At 49.4% G+C, this 18,486-nt stretch overlaps 1 protein-coding gene across 1 annotated transcript; it reads left to right on the top strand.

Annotated features, from left to right (window-relative positions):
- The first annotated feature begins 316 nt into the window (after positions 1 to 316).
- tmem208 (transmembrane protein 208) lies at positions 317 to 18,486 on the top strand. The gene is made up of 7 exons (XM_052028771.1): positions 317 to 402; positions 433 to 462; positions 2,967 to 3,065; positions 3,789 to 3,848; positions 9,764 to 9,900; positions 12,727 to 12,811; positions 16,206 to 18,486. The coding sequence occupies exons 2-7, from the start codon at positions 457 to 459 to the stop codon at positions 16,341 to 16,343; spliced, it is 525 nt and encodes a 174-aa protein (XP_051884731.1). The 5' UTR covers positions 317 to 402; positions 433 to 456; the 3' UTR covers positions 16,344 to 18,486.

An 18,486-nucleotide genomic window follows, 5' to 3' on the forward strand; every position in this document is an offset into this window, starting at 1 on the left:
GCTAAAGGTTGGATTGGCCATGATATCATTGGATGGTGGAGCAGACTGGAGGGGCCGAATGGCCCACTCCTTATGTTACCTGTCAGGAGCTGGTGTGCATGTTAAAGGATTCACGCACAGGCATCGTCCAGTGGAACCATGAGGGAGCAGGTGGGCGGTGGTGGCCCAGCCCGGCGCGGTGCTCAGGTGAGCTGCGCTCACACCTGGAGGGCGGTCCGGGGGCGGGGCCTCACCTGTCTGACGTGGCCGCCAGAGCCCCGCCCATCCCCGCCGACGCCGGCGCCGTAAGCCGCGCCGCTGACGACAGCACCGTGCACCGGAAGTACGGTGGAGCGCTGACTGGGTGCTCGGGGGCCTCGGTCTGCGGCGTGAAGCGGTCGCCGGGCGGGGGGTTCGGTCGCCGGGCGGGGGCGGGGGCGGGGGCGGGGGCGGGGGCGGGGGCGGGACGCGGGAGCCATGGCGGTGAGTGTGGAGCGCCGCGGCGGCCGGGGCTGGGGTTCAATCGGCCGGTTCGGGGACTGAGGGGAGAGGGAAGGGCGGTGCTCCGTGAGCTCAGGGAGAGGGGGCAGGGGTACGGGGGGGAGAGGGGGGAGGGGTACGGGGGGGAGAGGGGGGAGGGACACGGGGGGGAGAGGGGGAAGGGGAGAGGGGGGAGGGGTACGGGGGGAGAGGGGGAAGGGGAGGGGGAGAGGGGGGAGGGGTACGGGGGGAGAGGGGGGAGGAGTACGGGGGGAGAGGGGGAAGGGGAGGGGGGAGGGGTACGGGGGGAGAGGGGGAAGGAGAGGGGGGAGGGGTACGGGGGGAGAGGGGGAAGGGGAGGGGGGGGAGGGGGGAGAGGGGGGAGGGGTACGGGGGGAGAGGGGGAAGGGGGGGTACGGGGGGAGAGGGGGAAGGGGAGGGGGGAGAGGGGGAAGGGGGGGTACGGGGGGAGAGGGGGAAGGGAAGGGGAGGGGGAGGGGGGAGAGGGGGAAGGGGAGGGGGGGAGAGGGAAGGGGAGGGGGGGAGAGGGGGAGGGGGGAGAGGGGGAGGGGGGGGAGAGGGGGAGGGGGGGGAGAGGGGGAAGGGGGGGAGAGGGGGAGGGGGAGGGGGGAGAGGGGGAGGGGGAGAGGGGGGGAAGGGGAGGGGGAGAGGGGGGGAAGGGGAGGGGGGGAGAGGGGAAGGGGAGAGGGGGGGAAGGGGAGGGGAGAGGGGGGGAAGGGGAGGGGAGAGGGGGGGAAGGGGAGGGGAGAGGGGGAAGGGGAGGGGGGAGGGGGGGAGAGGGGGAAGGGGAGGGGGGAGAGGGGGGGGAAGGGGAGGGGGGAGAGGGGGGAGGGGGTGGGGGGGGAGGGGGGGAGGGGGAAGGGGAGGGGGGGAGGGGGGAAGAGGGGGGGAGGGGGAAGGGGAGGGGGGGAGGGGGAAGGGGAGGGGGGAAGAGGGGGGGAGGGGGAAGGGGAAGGAGAGGGGGGAGGGGGAAGGGGGAGAGGGGGGAAGGAGAGGGGGAGAGGGGAGGGGGGGAGAGGGGGGGAGGGGAGGGGGGAGGGGGAAGGGGGGGAGGGGGGGAGAGGGGGATGGGTACGGGGGGGGAGGGGGGGAGGGGGAAGGGGGGGAGGGGGGGAGAGGGGGATGGGTACGGGGGGGGAGAGGGGGATGGGGGAGAGGGGGATGGGTACGGGGGGGAGAGGGGGAAGGGGAGGGGGGGAGAGGGGGGATGGGTACGGGGGGGGAGAGGGGGATGGGGGGAGAGGGGGATGGGTACGGGGGGGAGAGGGGGAAGGGGAGGGGGGGAGAGGGGGGATGGGTACGGGGAGGGGGGAGGGGCAGGGGCACGGGGGAGAGGGGGGAGGGGCACGGGGAGAGGGGGGAGAGAGGGAGGGGTACGGGGGAGAGGGGGCAGGGGTACGGGTGGTGGGAGGGAGGGGGGAGGGGCACAGGGGAGAGGGGGCAGGGATATGGGGGGCAGGGGTACGGAGAGGGGTACGTGGGCAGGGGTACGGGGAGAGGAGGGAGGGGTACGTGGGGAGAGGGGGCAGGGATACGGGGGGCAGGGGTACAGGAGAGGGGTGCATGGGCGGGGGTACGGGGGGGGAGGGGGCAGGGTACAGGGGGAGGGGCAGGGGTACAGTGGGAAGGGTGCAGGGAGAGGGCGCAGGGGAACAGGGGGAGGGGTACCGGAGAGGGGGCCGGGGTACAGGGGAGTGGTACAGGGGTTCATGGGGCAAGAGTACAGGGTGGAGGGCTACAGGGGTTCATGGGGCAGGTGTAAAAGGGAAGGGTAGCAGGGTGAGGGTGGGAGGGATGCAGGGGAGGGGTGGAGGTGTGGTGCCCTGTGGATCCGGGACCTGGAGGAGAACGATTTGGGGTCCCAGGGGTCTGAGAGCTGTACCCCAGTGGCTGTGGTCAGTTTGTTGCTGTATGTTCTGTCATCTCAGGGCTGGACCTACAGGGGATATCAGCTATCGTTCAGCTCTCCCCATCATGGAGGCTGTAGTCCTTCCGCCTCAGAAATGTTGGCGTGGGGTGATGGATCGCCCAGTACTGTAAGCTGGCGACCTGGTGATGCTGATGGTGTCCACATGTGCTCCAGTATCCAGAGTCCCTCCCCACAAATGAGCAGCCAGTATTGTGGAGTGATTTGTGGGCCGGGTGCTTTCTCAGATATTACCAGTCGGTATTCAGACCAGGGTTCAGCTGGGAGATCCAGGGCTTGCTGATGGAGAACTGGAGTTACTTGTAGTTCTCTGCACTGCCTGTTTGGTTTGGGGAGCTAGCTGGATGTACATTTTTAGAAATGTGTAGATCATCAAACTGAATGTTTTTTTTTCCCCCATCTTCATTGATGTTGCCCCATGAATGTTTTGGAATTTTTTATTTGTATCTTGTTAAGAATTCGAGGTGGTGAGCTGGGGGGTGGGGTGCTGATGCTTTTTAAAGTACAATGTTATACTCTGCCTCACTGATTCTGATGAAATCATTCCTCGCCTGTGCAGCTGAAAACAGGAAAAGTCGGAACAAAAGGCAAGAAGCAGATTTTTGAAGAGAACAAGGAGACGCTGAAATTCTATCTGAGGATTATTCTGGGAGCTAATGTAAGTTGCTGGTTTTTGTGGGAGGGGAAGACATGTCCCTTAACTTGGGTTTCCTCTGGGTGCTCCGGTTTCCTGCCACATTCCAAAGACGTGTGGGTTGCTAGGTTAATTGGCACAGACTCGGTGGGCCGAAGGGCTTGTGTCTATGCTGTATTGCTGTCTGAATCTAACCTTTCTGCAACAGCGTTCGGCCGGTTTGGTCAATATTGCACCTGGACTGTGACGGGTCTGGGTTGGATTTTTAGCACAATCTTCTCCCTTTCCTATTTTGGTAGTTTGTCTGCTTGATGTCCTGCATTATTCCACCTGCCTCTCCATCCTTTTGTTCATTTGTTTATCTTGCCCTTTCTAGCATCCCGTGCCACCTCTTTGGCAAATGATGCCTACTTTATCCTCCGGGGTAATGTCTAACTTGATGTTGTACAAACCTTCTCTTTCCTTGCAGAGTCTGCCCCTCTCAGCTTTTACTGGATCTACAATATCTGGCCGAGTCTCCCTTCTGATCCTACTCTTTGTTCTTGCCTATTAGAGCTTGATTTCAATCAGGTGTAAGTGATACCATGCATAGCACCAGTGTAATGTGCTGTATATAGGAACACATTCCAGCCCTGTGAGATATGTGTGGGTTTGCTTTCCCACTAACCATAGTCTATAAGAACAGAGTTCAATGTCTTTGCGGTTTGTTGCCCTCTCCCTAACAGCCTCATTGTCTTTTTTCCACAGGCTATTTATGGAGCAATGAACCTCTTCCTTTTCTATAGTTCAGTCACATTCTGGACCTGGGTAAGTCTGAAAATTCTGTTCTGTCTTTCTTCATGGTTCCAATATCAAGGTTGAACCTGATGCTGCTCCTCTCTTGATTTTAGATGCAAGCACACACAATCTGACCAAAACCTCAGGCTGTTTTATTTATCTGCTTTGTAGCCAAGTGATACGAGTCAATGGTATTAATGTTCAACACTACCTCTTTTTAAATGTTTTCCACGAGCACCTTGCCTCTAAGAATGAAGACTCTGGTGACACAAGAAGATTGTTTTTTTTTCTTGCCTTAACCAAATGTCTCTGTGGTTATGAAAATAAATAATGGGCAAAATGCATCACAAGAGGGACCAACTTAAATTTAGGCATGTCTACTTACTAATGAATACTGTATAGTGGGCAGCAAGTAGTGCTGTTTCCTCAGCTCCAACAGCCCAATCCTGACCTCTGGTCCAGAATCAAATTTATTATCACGGTCTTGTATGGCGTGAAATTTGTTGTTTTGTGGCAGCTATACAGCGCAAGACATAAAAATTACTATAAATTACAAAAATATATAGTGCAAAAAAAAGGAATAACGAGGTAGTGTTCATGAGCCATTCAGAAATCTGATGGCAGAGGGGAAGAAGCTGTTCCTGAAACGTTGAGTGTGGGTCTTCAGGCTCCTGTACCTCCTCCCTGATGGTAGTAATGTGAAGAGGGCATGTCCTGGGTAGTGAGGGTCCTTAGTGGTGGATGCCGCCTTCTTGAGGCAACGCCTCTTGAAGATGTCCTTGATAGTGGGGAGGGTTGTGCCCGTGATGGAGCTGGCTGAGTCTGCAATCCTCTTCAGCCTCTTGTCATCCTGTACATTGGAGTCTCCATACCAGGCGGTGATGCAACCAGTCAGAATGCTGTCCACCTACATTTGTGTGGAGGTTGCCCATTCTTTCTGTGACTGTGAGGATTTCCCCTGGTTGCTCTGGTTTCCTCCCATGACAGTAGGTCAACTGGACACTCTAAATTACCCCTAGTGCGTAGGTAGGTGGTAGAATCTGGGAGAGTTGATGGGAATGTGGGGAGAGGAAGTTACAGGGAAAATTAGTGGGGAAATGGGATTGCTCTGCGAACTGGCATAGATGGGATGAAATGGCCGCCTTCTATGTCATAAGGAAATATATGATCAGGAGTGGTCATGGTTGGACTAAATACTGCCCCAGCCTTGATCTAATTGACTAAGCTACCAACTGATCTTGGGATATGAATGGCTTGCTTGCACACACCTTGACCAATGAGCTGCTGCTGTATAACCTGCTTAGTTCCGGTTGTGTATGCCAACTGCTAGGGTTCGAATTCTTGTACAGCCAACGTGTATCGTGATGTAGAAACTCGGTGCCTATCCACTGTCCTTTCATCTTTCTAGAAGATCATGGTGATGTGGTAGATTGTGTTCAAAATTGGCTTGGCCATAGAAGACAGAGGGTAGTGGTGGAAGGGTGTTATTCTGGAGGTCTGTGACCAGCGGTAGTCCGCAGGGATCAGTGCTGGTACCGCTCCTGTTGGTGATATACTATAGGATATGTAATTGGGTGAAATTGGGCTGATAAGTAAATTTGTAGACCACAGAAAAATAAGTGCAGCTGTGGTAGTGAAGAAGGTTGTCAAAGGGTTCTGCAGGATATAGACCAGTTGCAGATATGGATGGAGAAATGGTGGATGGAGTTTAATCCGGGCAAGTGGGAGGTGTTGCACTTTGGGAGGTCAAGTGTGAGCAGAGAGTATACAGTAAATGGCAGAACCCTTAAGACCATTAATGTACAGAGGGATCTTGGCGTCGAAGTCCGTGGCTCCCTGAAAGTGGTTATGCAAGTCGATAGGGTGGTAAAGGCGGCGTGCGGCATGCTTGCTTCATCGTTTGGAGTACTGAGTTAGGAAGTCACGTTGCAGTTGTATAAAACTTTGGTTAAGGCACAGTTGGAGTGTTGTGTGTGATTCTGGTCGCCCCATGACAGGAAGGATGTGGTGGCTTTGGTGAGGATGCAGAAGAGGTTTGCCAGGATGCTGCCTGGATTAGAAAGTGAGCTATAAATGGGACAAACTTGGATTGTTTTCTCTGGAGCATCGGAGGCTGAAGGGAGATCTGATAGAGGTTTGTAAAATTATGAGAGGCAGGGTAGGTAGTCTTTTTTGCAGGGTAGAAATGTCAGCTACTAGAGCGCATGCATTTAAGGTGAGAGGGGGAATGTTTAAAGGAGATGTGCAGGGCAGGTAATTTTTTTTTGATGGTGGTTAGTACCTGGAATGAACTGAAGGTGGTGGTTTTCGGAAGCAGACATGGTGAAGTTTCAGAGGCATTAAGACTGACACATAAACATACAGGGAATGGAGGGGTAGGGATCATGTGCAGGCAGAAGGGAAAAGTTTAATTTGGCATCATGGTATTTAAACTAATATGGCAGGGGGGTGGGAATCCATGCAGAAAGACAGAGACCAGAGCAGAAGTTAGAAAAGAGAAAAGTAAGAGTGGAGCACAGAAAAGTCAAATGTAAAGGACACAAAGGTTGCTAGATTCTGAAAGGACAATGAGTGTAAGCGCACTTTATCTGAATGCCCGTAGTATTCAAAACAAGGTCAGTGAACTTGTGGCACAAATCGGTACAAAGGGGTATGATTTAGTGGCCACTACAGAAACGTGGTTGTAGGGTGGAGATGATTGGGAATTAAATATCTAAGGGTGTCAGGTAATACGGAAGGATAGGCAGGAAGGTAAGGGAGGTGGGGTAGTGCTCTTAATTAAGAATGAGATCAGCGTGATAGTGAGAGACAATATAAGATCTAAGGAGCAGAATGTTGTGTCCATCTGGGTAGAGATTAGGAACAGTAAAGGGGAAAAAAAACACTGGTGGGAGTTGTCTACGGGCCACCGAATAATAACATTTCAGTGGCACAGGCAATAAACCAAGAAATATCTGATGCATGTAAGAATGGAACAGCAGTTGTCATGGGGGTGCTCTAACTTGCACGTAGATTGGGCGAATCAAGTTGGTTGAGGCAGTCGTGGTGAAGTTTCAGAGGCATTAAGACTGACACATGAACATACAGGGAATGGAGGGGTACGGATCATGTGCATCCATAGAGTGCATCCGTGATAGCTTCCTTGAACAGCATGTTAGTGAACCTACAAGGGAAAATGCTATCTTGGATCTGGTCCTGTGCAATGAGACAGGTAAAATTAACAAACTTGTTGTTAGGGATCCTCTTGGAAAGAGTGATCGCAGTATGATTGAATTTCTCATACAAATGAAGCGTTCAATCGTTTGATCTAAAAACAGTGTATTATGCCTCGATTAAATTGCAGTCACTAAAGAGGTAGTGATGAGTAAACTAGTTGGCCTAAAGGTAGACGAGACAAGTCCCCTGATCCTGATGGGATGCATCCCAGAGTACTGAAAGAAATGGCGCTAGTTATAGTAGACGCGTTTGTGATAGTTTACCAAAAAACTCTGGACCCTGGGCAGGTCCCAGCAGATTGGAAAACAGTGAATGTCACACCACTGTTTAAAAAAGGATGCAGGCAAAAGGTGGGTAACTATAGGCCAGTTAGCTTAATGTCTGTAGTTGGGGAAAATGGTTGAAGCTACCATTAAGGAAGAAATAGCAAAACATCTGGATAGAGGTGGCTCCATCAGGCAGACACAGCATGGATTCAGAAAGGGCAAGTCCTGTTTGACAAACTTACTGGAGTTCTTTGTGGATATAATGAGCGTAGTGGATAGGGGGGAACAGGTGGATGTTGTATACTTGGATTTCCAGGAGGCATTCGATAAGGTGCCACATAAAAGACGTATCCCTAAGATAAGGATGCATTAAGTTGGGGGTAATGTATTAGCATGGATAGAGGATTGGTTAACCAATAGAAGGCAGAGAGTTGGGACAAATGGGTGTTTCTTTGGTTGGCAATCAGTGGTGAGCGGGGTGCCGCAGGGGTCGGTGCTGGGCCCACAACTGTCCACGATATACATCAATGATTTGGAAGAGGGGACCGAATGTAACGTATCTAAGTTTGCTGATGACACTAAATTGAGTGGAAAAGCAAATTGTGCAGAGGTTGTGGAGAGTCTGCAGAGAGATATAGATAGGTTAAGAGAGTGGGCAAGGGTCTGGCAGATGGAGTATAATGTTGGTAAATGCAAGGTTGTCCATTTTGGAAGGAAAAATAGAAGATCAGATTACTACTTAAATGGTGAAAGATTGCAGCATGCTGTTGTGCAGAGGGACTTGGGAGTGCTGGTGCATGAATCGCAAAAGGTTGGTTTGCTGGTGTAACAGGTTATCAAGAAGGCAAACGGAATGTTGGCCTTCATTGCTGGAGGGATTGAATATAAGAGCAGGGAGGTTATGTTGCAACTGTACAGGGTACTGGTGAGGCTGCACCTGGAGTACTGCGTGCAGTTCTGGTCTCCTTACTCGAGAAAAGATATACTGGCTTTGGAGGCGGCGCAGAGGAGGTTCACCAGCTTGATTCCAGAGATGAGGGGGTCAGCCTATGAGGAGAGATTGAGTCGCCTGGGATTATACTCGCTGGATTTCAGAAGAATGAGAGGGGATCTTATTGAAACATAAAATTATGAAAGGGAATGATAGGATAGAGGCATGTAAGTTGTTTCCACTGGTAAGGGAGAATAGAACCAGGGGACGTAGCCTCAAGATTCAGGATGGAGATGAGGAGAAACTGCTTTTCCCAGAGAGTAGTGAATCAGTGGAATTCTCTGCCCAGGGAAGCAGTAGAGGCTACCTCATTAGATACATTTAAGACACAGATTTTTGCATAACAGGGGAATTAAGGGTTATGGGGAAAAGGCAGGTAGGTGGATCTGAGTCCACGGCCAGATCGACCATGATCTTGTTGAGTGGCGGAGCAGGCTCGACTCGCCATATGGCCTCCTCCTGCTCGTATTTCTTTTATCTGGGTTGAAGGTCTTGTTCCTGCACTGTGCTGCTCTATGTAATGAGTACTGTCGTTTATCAGGGAATCTCGTGTGGCAGTCAAATCCCGGCAGAAACCAAATGCGCAGCAGCTGTTTCGATCAGGGAGGTCGAGGTTCAAGGTACCTTAGCAGACAGTAGAAGAATGACGTGGCTTGATGTTACAGGAATTTGGCAGAGACCTTGGGAGCTGGACCTTTTATTTGAAGTGAAGGGCTTATATCGCACAGCACCAGGATTCCCAGTCACACATTCCTGGAGGGACATGCTTCAAGAATGCAGCACTAATTCCACCCCACATCACCCTTTGCTCAGTTGCGTAATGGTGACCTACAGAGCAAGACATCCCTGAGCCTATTCCTCTTGTCATCTAGTGAACCCCTTGGTAGAAGTCATCCTGTGCTGTAAGCAGAGGGGACCTTGGACGATGAGGACCTTGTATCCTTTTGAAGCAAGCTGACAAGATTGCAGATGAAAATTGGCCCCTTGGATGCTTAGCACCCAAGAACAGTCATGGTCCGTCACCCCTACCACCTACACAAGAGTCAGCAGCTTGGGGAGCGGAGTAGGGAGGTATCGGCTTGTCAGAAGTTGTTGGAGTTGCTTGTTTCTCCTCTTGCCTGTCTTATTTCATCCGTGCCTGAGGGGACTGAGTGCCCTGACTTGAGTGGTTGTTCTCTCTGTGGGATTCTGGGTGTTGTCCCAGCACTTTGTCTGATATTGTTGTGTTAGGAGGGTAGGGCTATTGTGAGGGAGAATGCAACATACAGGTCTGTTCAAACCCATTCTTAACCCAAAGTCCATGCAAGCTTGGCTATCAATTGCACTAGACTGATGCTCTTCACTGTTTTCTGAACCTTGGCGGCTGAGGTCCGTCACGAGGCTGAGGACAGAGCAGCAAGGGGCATACTCACTATACAAACAGATCTTGCATGTCCTTCTCCCTTCAGTAAAGCCCTTTCTCTCTGCGGCAGGGATTTCTGGGCTTCGCCCTGATTGTCTACAGCTTCAGCTACCGTTGGATGCAAGGAATGGCCCAGCCTGTGTTCTCCAGTGACAACACCCTGCTGGATGGGGGCATTGATCTGAACATGGAGCAGGGTATGGCAGAGTGAGTGTCCGCAGTGCTACAGAAACGAGCTGCAGTAAACCGTGCATTGTTCAAGTATTTGAATGTTGTATGTTGGCGATTTAGCTAAAGGTGAAATACAGTGCAATTAACGTTGATTTGTGTTATCAGGAAACTTTCATTTTCTGCTTGTATACTGACTTTATTTTATTTGTCCTGTTGCGAACCTCTTCTGACTTCCCCCATCATTTCTCCCTTTGTTTATCCGCCCATCCTCCATTTGCTGTTCCCTCATCTTTCCCCAGTCCTGTACTTATTTTAGCATCCAGCCGATTCCGGCATCTGCAGTCTCTTGTGCCTCTGTATTTACTTAACTTGTTCATCTGATGATACCTAGTCCCTGAAACCACTCAGTGACTAGAACTGTTACCTGTTTCTCCCGCACACTTGCTGTCCAACCTGCTGAATGCAGCCTTTTCTGTGTGTTTCATAATCTTTAAAGGCATAAAAACATCCCCTTGGGGCCTTTAATCTGCCGACCATTGCACACCCATTTCACACGAAACCTACACAAATCCCCCTTTATTCTCCCCACATTCCCATCAACTCCCTCCAGATTCCACCACTTGCCCACACACTAGGGACAATTTACAGCGGCCAATTAACCTTCCAGCCTGCACGTCTCTGGGATGTGGGAGGAAACTGGAGCACCTGGAGGAAACCCACACGGCCACAGGGAGAGCGTTCAAACTCCACACACCGCGAGGAATAGGCTCTGGCCAGGATTGAACCCAGATCCAGGAGCTGACAGTGCAGTTATACTTGCTGCACCGTTGTTCACTTTCTCTTGTGATGACCAAATCTTTGCACCGATATAGGAAGAGGACATTCAAATTGCCCCCTTATAGTTTGCAGTAAACCTTTGTGCTCCAGGAGCACTTCCTATCCTGTGAGTTCGTTGTCATGTTTGGCCAAGAGTAAACTTGGACTTCCTATCCACACACTCATTCAAAACTGCCCCTTTCCAATGCAAGTATGTCCTGATTCCCACTGCTTCAACTGCTTGCTACAGGCAACCTTATCCATGCCTGTATTACCTCTAGACTTGATTATAGCAGATTTTCTTCAGCCAACCTCCCTTGTTCTAAAAGGATACGATAAACAGGAGCAGGAGGAGGCCAATCTGCTCCTTGAACCTGGTCCACCCTTCAATAAGATCACCGCTGGACCATCTTGACCTCAACAGCACTCTTCCACTCCCCTCTCCCCTGTTCCTTAGCTCCCTTGTCATTTTACATGTCTGCCAATCTCCACCTTTAATAAATTCAGTGACTCTGCCTCCATGTCCCTGTGGAGTAGGGGGGGTTCCAAAGCTTCATGACTCTGACAGAAGAAATTCCTCCTCGTCTCCGTATAAAATGGGCGACCTCTTACTTGGAAACTATGCCTCCCTAGTTTTTGACGGCCCCACTAGTCACCACAAACACCTTCGTCCCCATGCACCTCAACGAGTTCCGCACCCACCATGACGCCAAGCTCTTCTTCCGTTGCCTCCATCTCTGGGCCTCCCTCTTTGGCAGGGATTTCCAACCCCTCCCCCCCCCCCCACCCACCCATGACCCCTTCTCCTGCGGTAAGCCCTCATCCTCCTCTTGCACACCCTGTTCTGGCCTTCTGCCCCTCTGGATCTTCTCATCTCTTATTGTTGGCGTTCTCCACCACTAACATCCACCCTGTAAATTCCCCTTAGAATCTTGTATGTTTGAATGAGATTGCCTCGTGTTCTTCTGGACTCCAATAAGAACATGCTCAACCTACTCAACATTTTTTCATGTGCCAGCTCCTCCATCCCAGGAATCAACTCGGTGAACCTCTTCTACGCTGTTTCTAATGCAAGCACATCTTTTCTTAAATATGGGGACCAAAACTAACTAGTAAACTTGCCATCATCCAGAACTTTGTTCTCTGAATTTCAACACCTACCAAGTTCTGACTACTCATCACTGATTATCTTTCACTGTAATGCTACACCTCACTTCCAACAAAATTCCTGCAGGAGTAGGGCTTATCTTCAAAACTAATGAGAACGTCTGTTGCTGCTGGTTTATGCCTACAGGACCAGACTACGAGAGTGTTGAAATTATGCCACAGATGTACAAAGCTGTGGTTAGACCATAACCTGGAAAAATGAAAGTAGTTCTGGGCACCACACCGTGGGAAAAATTTGTAGGCTTTGTGCCTTGTAGGTTTGTTAGGGTGACACCTGGACTCTGAAATTCAAATTATATGGTTGCATTCATTGGACGTTGGGAAGTGATTTGACTGGTTTTCAAGAAATGAAACCAAATGATCAGGTCAACAGAGAGACAATTTCCATTTGATTTGGGTGTCCAGGAACATGCTAGCTGTTAAAGAGTATTTGAATGGAATCTGACTTGCCCTTTGACTTACCTCTCTGACTTTACCATTAATTCTTTGTCAGAGAGGAGCATGAAACAGAGAACTTTGTAATCTTTTCTCTTGCCCATCTCTTACTTCAGACGATATGTATGATGGCCCTTGTCTTCACATTTAATATAAGCAAGTTATTCTGCACACAGAAGCTGGCAAAAATGTAGAGCTCAACTGATGCTGGGTCAATTGTTAATTTTAAAACTTGAGTTTAATAACCAAAAGGAGATGAAGCAAGGCTGTGGAGTTGGATGGCAAGATAGCCACAATCTCACTGATGCAGCATTGAGCAACTAAGTATGTGTGTGCCCAAATACTGTTTCTGTAAATGAAAATTTTTGGCTGTGTAAAGTTAGACCAGTTTGTTCTGTAGAGTTTGCCTTGATTGGTGCTAACCATCCATTCTCTCCCTTGCAGGCATTTGAAGGACGTCATTTTGCTTACTGCCATTCTACAGGTCCTCAGCTGCATGTCAATGTACTTCTGGTACCTATGGGTCTTAGTAAGTTCAACCTCCATCTATAGCATGTTGGCGAATTCAAGGGATTTAGGTGTTTGCTGATTTTTGAGTGGTGACAGGGTGCATTTAGGGAGGGAACAAGGGTTAAGGGTGCAACATCGTGTGCAGGAGGTGAAGAAGGAACTAACTGCCAGTTAGTTTAATGGTAATACCTGTGCACTATAAAGGCTGACTGCACTTGTTGCCAAAGAACTATCTGGGGTAGGACATACATAATGAATGTTCAGGCCCCAGGGAGTATTGAGGAACCAGGAAGATCTTGGTGTACAAGTCCAAGGATTCCTGAAGATGGCAGCACATGTACATAAGGTGATGAGGGAGTATATAGGATACGTGCCTTCATTGGTTGGGGCACAGAATACAAGATCCATCTTCAGGAATCCTTGTACGCCAAGGTCTTTCTGGTTCCTCAATACTCCCCAGGGCCTTACCATTCATTATGTATGTCCTACCCCAGATAGTTCTTTGGCATCGAGTGCAGTCAACCTTTATAGTGCACAGGCATTATCATTAAACTAACAGGAAGGTTATAGTCCAACATTATAAGATATCGATTAGGCTGCAGTTGGAGTACTGTTTATAGTTCTGGTTGCCACATGATAGGAAGGACTAGAGAGGGTCCAGAAGAGATTTACCAGGACGTTGCCTCAGATTAAGCATTTCAGTGATGTGGAAAGGCTGGGTTTGTTTTCCATGGATCAGAAGAGGAACCTAGTAGCAAGGGACAAAGATGGGATAGACCTTAAGGACTTTTCCCTGTGGCAAGGGTATCTAAATGTAAGAGGACATAGGTTTAGGGTAAAGGGTAAAAGTTTACTGGGAATCTAGGGACGAACTTCTTTGGTTGGAATCTGGAATGCTCTGCCTTCCGTAGTATCTAGACAAGCACTAGAATCGCCAAGGCACAGAAGGCTTTAGATTGGTGCTTGATGGTTGGTGTGGACATGATAGACCAAAGGGCAAAGGGCCAATTTCTGCGCTGTAAGACTCTACAAGCCCGACCTGCTGCGTTCCTCCAGCATCTTGTTGTTTCTTCACTGTGAAGAGAGTTAGTAGAGGAAGCAGCACAGGGAAGGGAAGGGAGAAACAACAAGCATCAGGCAGGAGGAGGAGGAGAACGAGCTGTGAAGTGATTGGATGGAGAACAGGAGATAGTTAAATGGCAGAAGTGATTTTTAAAATAGAATGAAATGAATCAAGTCAAAAGAAATAGAGGTGCAGAGAGAGTGTGAATGGTGGTGAGTATGATAATGTTGCTCAGATTATGGCAGAAGATAAGATATCTTTATTAGTCACGTACATCAAAACACAGTGAAATGCATCTTTTGCGTAGAGTGTTCTGGGGGCAGCCCGCAAGTGTCGCCACGTTTCCAGTGCCAACATAGCATGCCCACAACTTCCTAACCCGTACGTCTTTTAGAATGTGGGAGGAAACCGGAGCACCCGGAGGAAACCCACGCAGACACGGGGAGAACGTACGAACTCCTTACAGACAGCGGCCGGAATTGAACCCAGGTCACTGGTGCTGTAATAGTGTTACGCTAACTGCTACACTACTGAGCCTGCGGAAATAAGTCAGATTAACTCCACGTACAATTCTTTATTCTTTTTAATTCTTTATTTCTTTATTTGTTGTTGTACTGTTGCAACAACAACACAACGAGATTACGATGGCACTCCCTTGCCTAATAAAAACCAAAACAGTAAATTGATAAGAGCAATTATAACTATAAAATAAAACAAACATACTTACACAGATATAAAGTATAAAAAAAAGGCAGTGTGCAAATGAACCATGAGAATAATGATAATCAGCAGCATATCAATATATTAAATAACACCATGATGACTCCAGCCGGTAAAGGGGGAAGACATAGTATGTGTATGTACGTATAGGAGGTGTCAGTCCATGTTCAACAATTTAACAGCTTTGGGGAAAAAAAGCTGTGTTTCAGTCTTGTAGTGTGTGCATGTATTGTCCTGTATCGCCTACCAGAGGGGAGTGGTTTAAAAAAGGTAGTGAGCAGGGTGAGCTGGTTCTCGAATGATGTTTAAAGCCCTGCTCTGACATCCAGCCTGATAGATGTCCTCCATCACTGGTAACTGAGTCCCAATGATGTTTTGGGCCGTCTTGATGACCCTCTGCAGAGATTTTCTGCTCCTTCCTAGTGCAGCTGGCATACCAAGCAATAATGCTGTATGTCAGGATGCTCTCCACCGCACACCGGTAGAAGTTCGTCAGAATGTTCTGAGACAGTCTGGCTCTCCTCAATTTCCTCAAAAAATAGATGTGTTGCTGTGCCTTCCTAATGACAGCTGAGGTGCGTATTGCCCAGGAAAAGTCCTCGGTGATGTATGCCCCCGGGAATTTAAAACTGGAGACTCTCTCCACAGCCACGCCACCAATAAGCAGAACTGAGAATGTTCCAACCGCTGCTCCTCTCCCTCACCATCACCTCTCCCATAGAACAGAACAGCACAGGAACAGGCCCTTCAGCCCACAGTGTCTGTGCTGACCATGATGCCAAAGCAAACTAATCCCATCTGAATTATAGAGGTTGGACAGGCTAGGATTTTATTCCTTGGTGTATAAAATCATGAGGGGCATAGGTAGGGTGAATGCATTCCCAGTGTTGAGGAATCAGGACTAGAGGACATGGATTTAGGGTGAGAGGGAAAAGATTTAGTAAGAACTTCAAGGGCAACTTTTTGACACACAGGGTGGTACCTATGTGAAATGAGCTGCCAGAGGAAGTGTTTGAGGCAGGTACAGTGGAACAGGTACAATGGATAGGAAAGGTTTAGAAGATTATGGGCCAAATACTAGCAAGTGGGACTAGCTTGGATGGGCCATCTTGGTTGGCATGAACCAGTTGGGCCGAAGGACCTGCTTCCGTGCTGTATGACTCAATGAAAAAACGCTCTGAGCAGTCCTGGGAAGTCTAATGAGAATCGCCCACACTGAGTATAGTATTAGATGAAGAGTCAAGTCTGGTGTTGATGGTAATTGAAGGATAAATATTCGCATCTCTTGAAAATGGTGCCATGGATTTTTTGCTTAACATTCACCCTTGTGTATCATCTCTGAATTACAGCTCTGTCAGCAGTGTTGCCTTCCCTCTACTGGGCAGAGCTATGACGGTCTTTGAAGTGGCACCTGAAGCCACGATCCACCAATTCAGTCCCACCAATGAGCCTCAAGTGTGGAAATGTGGAGTGGAGGGGATCAAAACTGAAATTCCCGATCTGGCTCCCTTTTTTTTAAACATACTCCCTAGAAAAAAATTACTTACACTTTTATAACCCTGAGTGAACTCTTGCCCCCACTCTTTTGAACCTGTACTTCCAGACTGACCCTGACACTTCTTTATTTCAGGCACCAGGGAGAGCTCTCTACCTACTGTGGGTGAATATCCTTGGACCCTGGTTTACTGCAGAACCTCCCACAAACCCAGAAGTATCTGAAAAGAAACAGAGGAGGCAAGAGCGACGACAGATGAGGAAGCTGCAGTAGGGGACAGAGCTGTTCCCAGACCCTTGTTTACAGATCGATTACAGGAAGCTAGTCACCTCCTCCCCCTCCTCCTGTTGTCAAGGTTCCCAGCCACTGCCTCCTGTTGGAGCCCTGTCTGCTCTGGGAAACACTTGCTGATTCTACACTACAGTCCCCACACTTCTACGCTGCATTTATTCCCAGCCTAAGGAGAGCTGCCTTGGGCGATGTTGGGCACACTCGATCCTCTATGGTTGGGTGTTGCTCAAGCTTCAAATCCTGCCTTGTTGTGTCACTGAACCAGTGGGTACATCCAAGGCAGAAGTGTTAACGTTTGTGAGCGAAACCTCCTTGGCAGTGAATCACTACCTCACGTTGCAGTTTCTGTCAGCTGGCCCCTGTGGTTGTTCACTGCAGTCCTCCTCCCCAACTCCTCAGCTACTCACTTCTTCACTGGGACATATTTCCTCAGATGTCGGTCATCTTTTGGGACTAGACGCGACCAAACATTGCTAACGTGAAACCCTCGGCCGAAGAAGAACCATGGACGAACTGGACTCTACTCCGCGTCTACTTTCCACAGCAGAGCCTGAGTGTGGGATTGTTGGTGCCAATCGAGACTCATCTCTGACCCAGCTGAACTCCAGTGAAACCCACGGTCAGTGATCCAACCCAGAGCCTATCGCTCCGTGACCAGGAACCTGAGTTTGGAGCTGCCTGCGTTTGCTGAAGATCCTTAGCTTTTGCCAATACCGCCTAGTGATGTGTCATTACTACAGCAACTGTATGCCTCCTGATTGCACCCCCAGCCGCCTTCGTCCCACCCTCCCTACACACAGCAATGTGCACATACACGTCACCAACTGCGAGTTGGCGCACCTGTTTGCTCAGGGTGTGTGGTCCAGAGCCCCAGTTCTCCACATGTGGAGCTGAGTAAAGAATAGGAACGGCAATATGTCCTTCAGCTTCTGCAGCCCCTTCCAGCATTCAGTCTAATCATGGTGAACTGTAACTCCACACACTACTTTAGCTCTACTTCCCACAGTTTCCTTGGCTAGCAAAATCCTATCAGTATTGACTTTTAAAGTGAGTTAGTGCCTACTTTGTAGTAGAAAGTGCCTCACTTCTAAATACCCTGATTTTGATTTTTTTTAGATTATGATCCTGCCCCCGCCCCCCCCCCCCCCCCATCCCCGGTGTTTTGTGTGATTGGAAAGGTTTCCAAATAGATCCTATCAAATCATTTCAAGTTCTAAAAAACTGTAATATAATTCTTATTACAGTAAATTCAGGTATAATTTGTAATAGCTCTTCAAAATGTAACTCCTGGAATTCTGGCAACCTACTGCTGACATGAGGCAGGGCTGACACCCTCAATCTATCCTCCCCCCGCCCCCCGCAGGACTTGTTTTCTTAACGCACCTCCCCTTAGTTGTCCACGACTCAGTTGGTTGAACTCTCACGACTCACAAAGTCTTACTGCGGAAACACGAGCCTAAAATCTCAGCGGACGCTGCAGCGTCAGTCCGAGTGATTGATGCACTGTCAGGAGATGGCGTGCCTCCAGTGAGACAGCATATTGGTGAAAGAACCCAAGGCATTATTATGGCAAGAGTAGGAGAATTATCCTGGATATTTATCTCGCAAAGATGTCACCAAAGCAGATTCTGGTCATTACCTTATTGCTGTATGTGAGAGCTCGCTGCATGCCTATATTTTTACATTGAAACAATACTTTCACTGAGTACTTCATTGACTCTGCCATCCTGAGACCATGAAAGGCACTATATAAATGCACAGCTGTCTTCACGTGAATGAATTCCTCTGCTGCAAGTCTTAATATCACCACGGGATAATCATGTGTCCTTTATTCAGACACTGAGCTCTGCAGAGTTCTACAGCTGCAGGGACCGTGTGTTGGAAAAGCCGCAGGGCAGGATTTGCACAAGAACCAAAGGTTTTCACATTAACACATCAACGTCTTAATGCGTCGCCTGAAGTGGCAAACAAGCGAGGAAGCAGTGGCTGCGTGGGTCAACAGTCACCACTGAAAGACTTCGATCTCTATTTACTGTATTACATCTGTGACAATTAATTTAAGGTTTTATTAAAATGAAGCAATCAATTTACAAAATCAAATATTGAATAAATACTATATAATGTG

The sequence above is a fragment of the Pristis pectinata genome, chromosome 13, assembly GCF_009764475.1.
Source record: "Pristis pectinata isolate sPriPec2 chromosome 13, sPriPec2.1.pri, whole genome shotgun sequence".
Lineage (NCBI taxonomy): Eukaryota > Metazoa > Chordata > Chondrichthyes > Rhinopristiformes > Pristidae > Pristis > Pristis pectinata.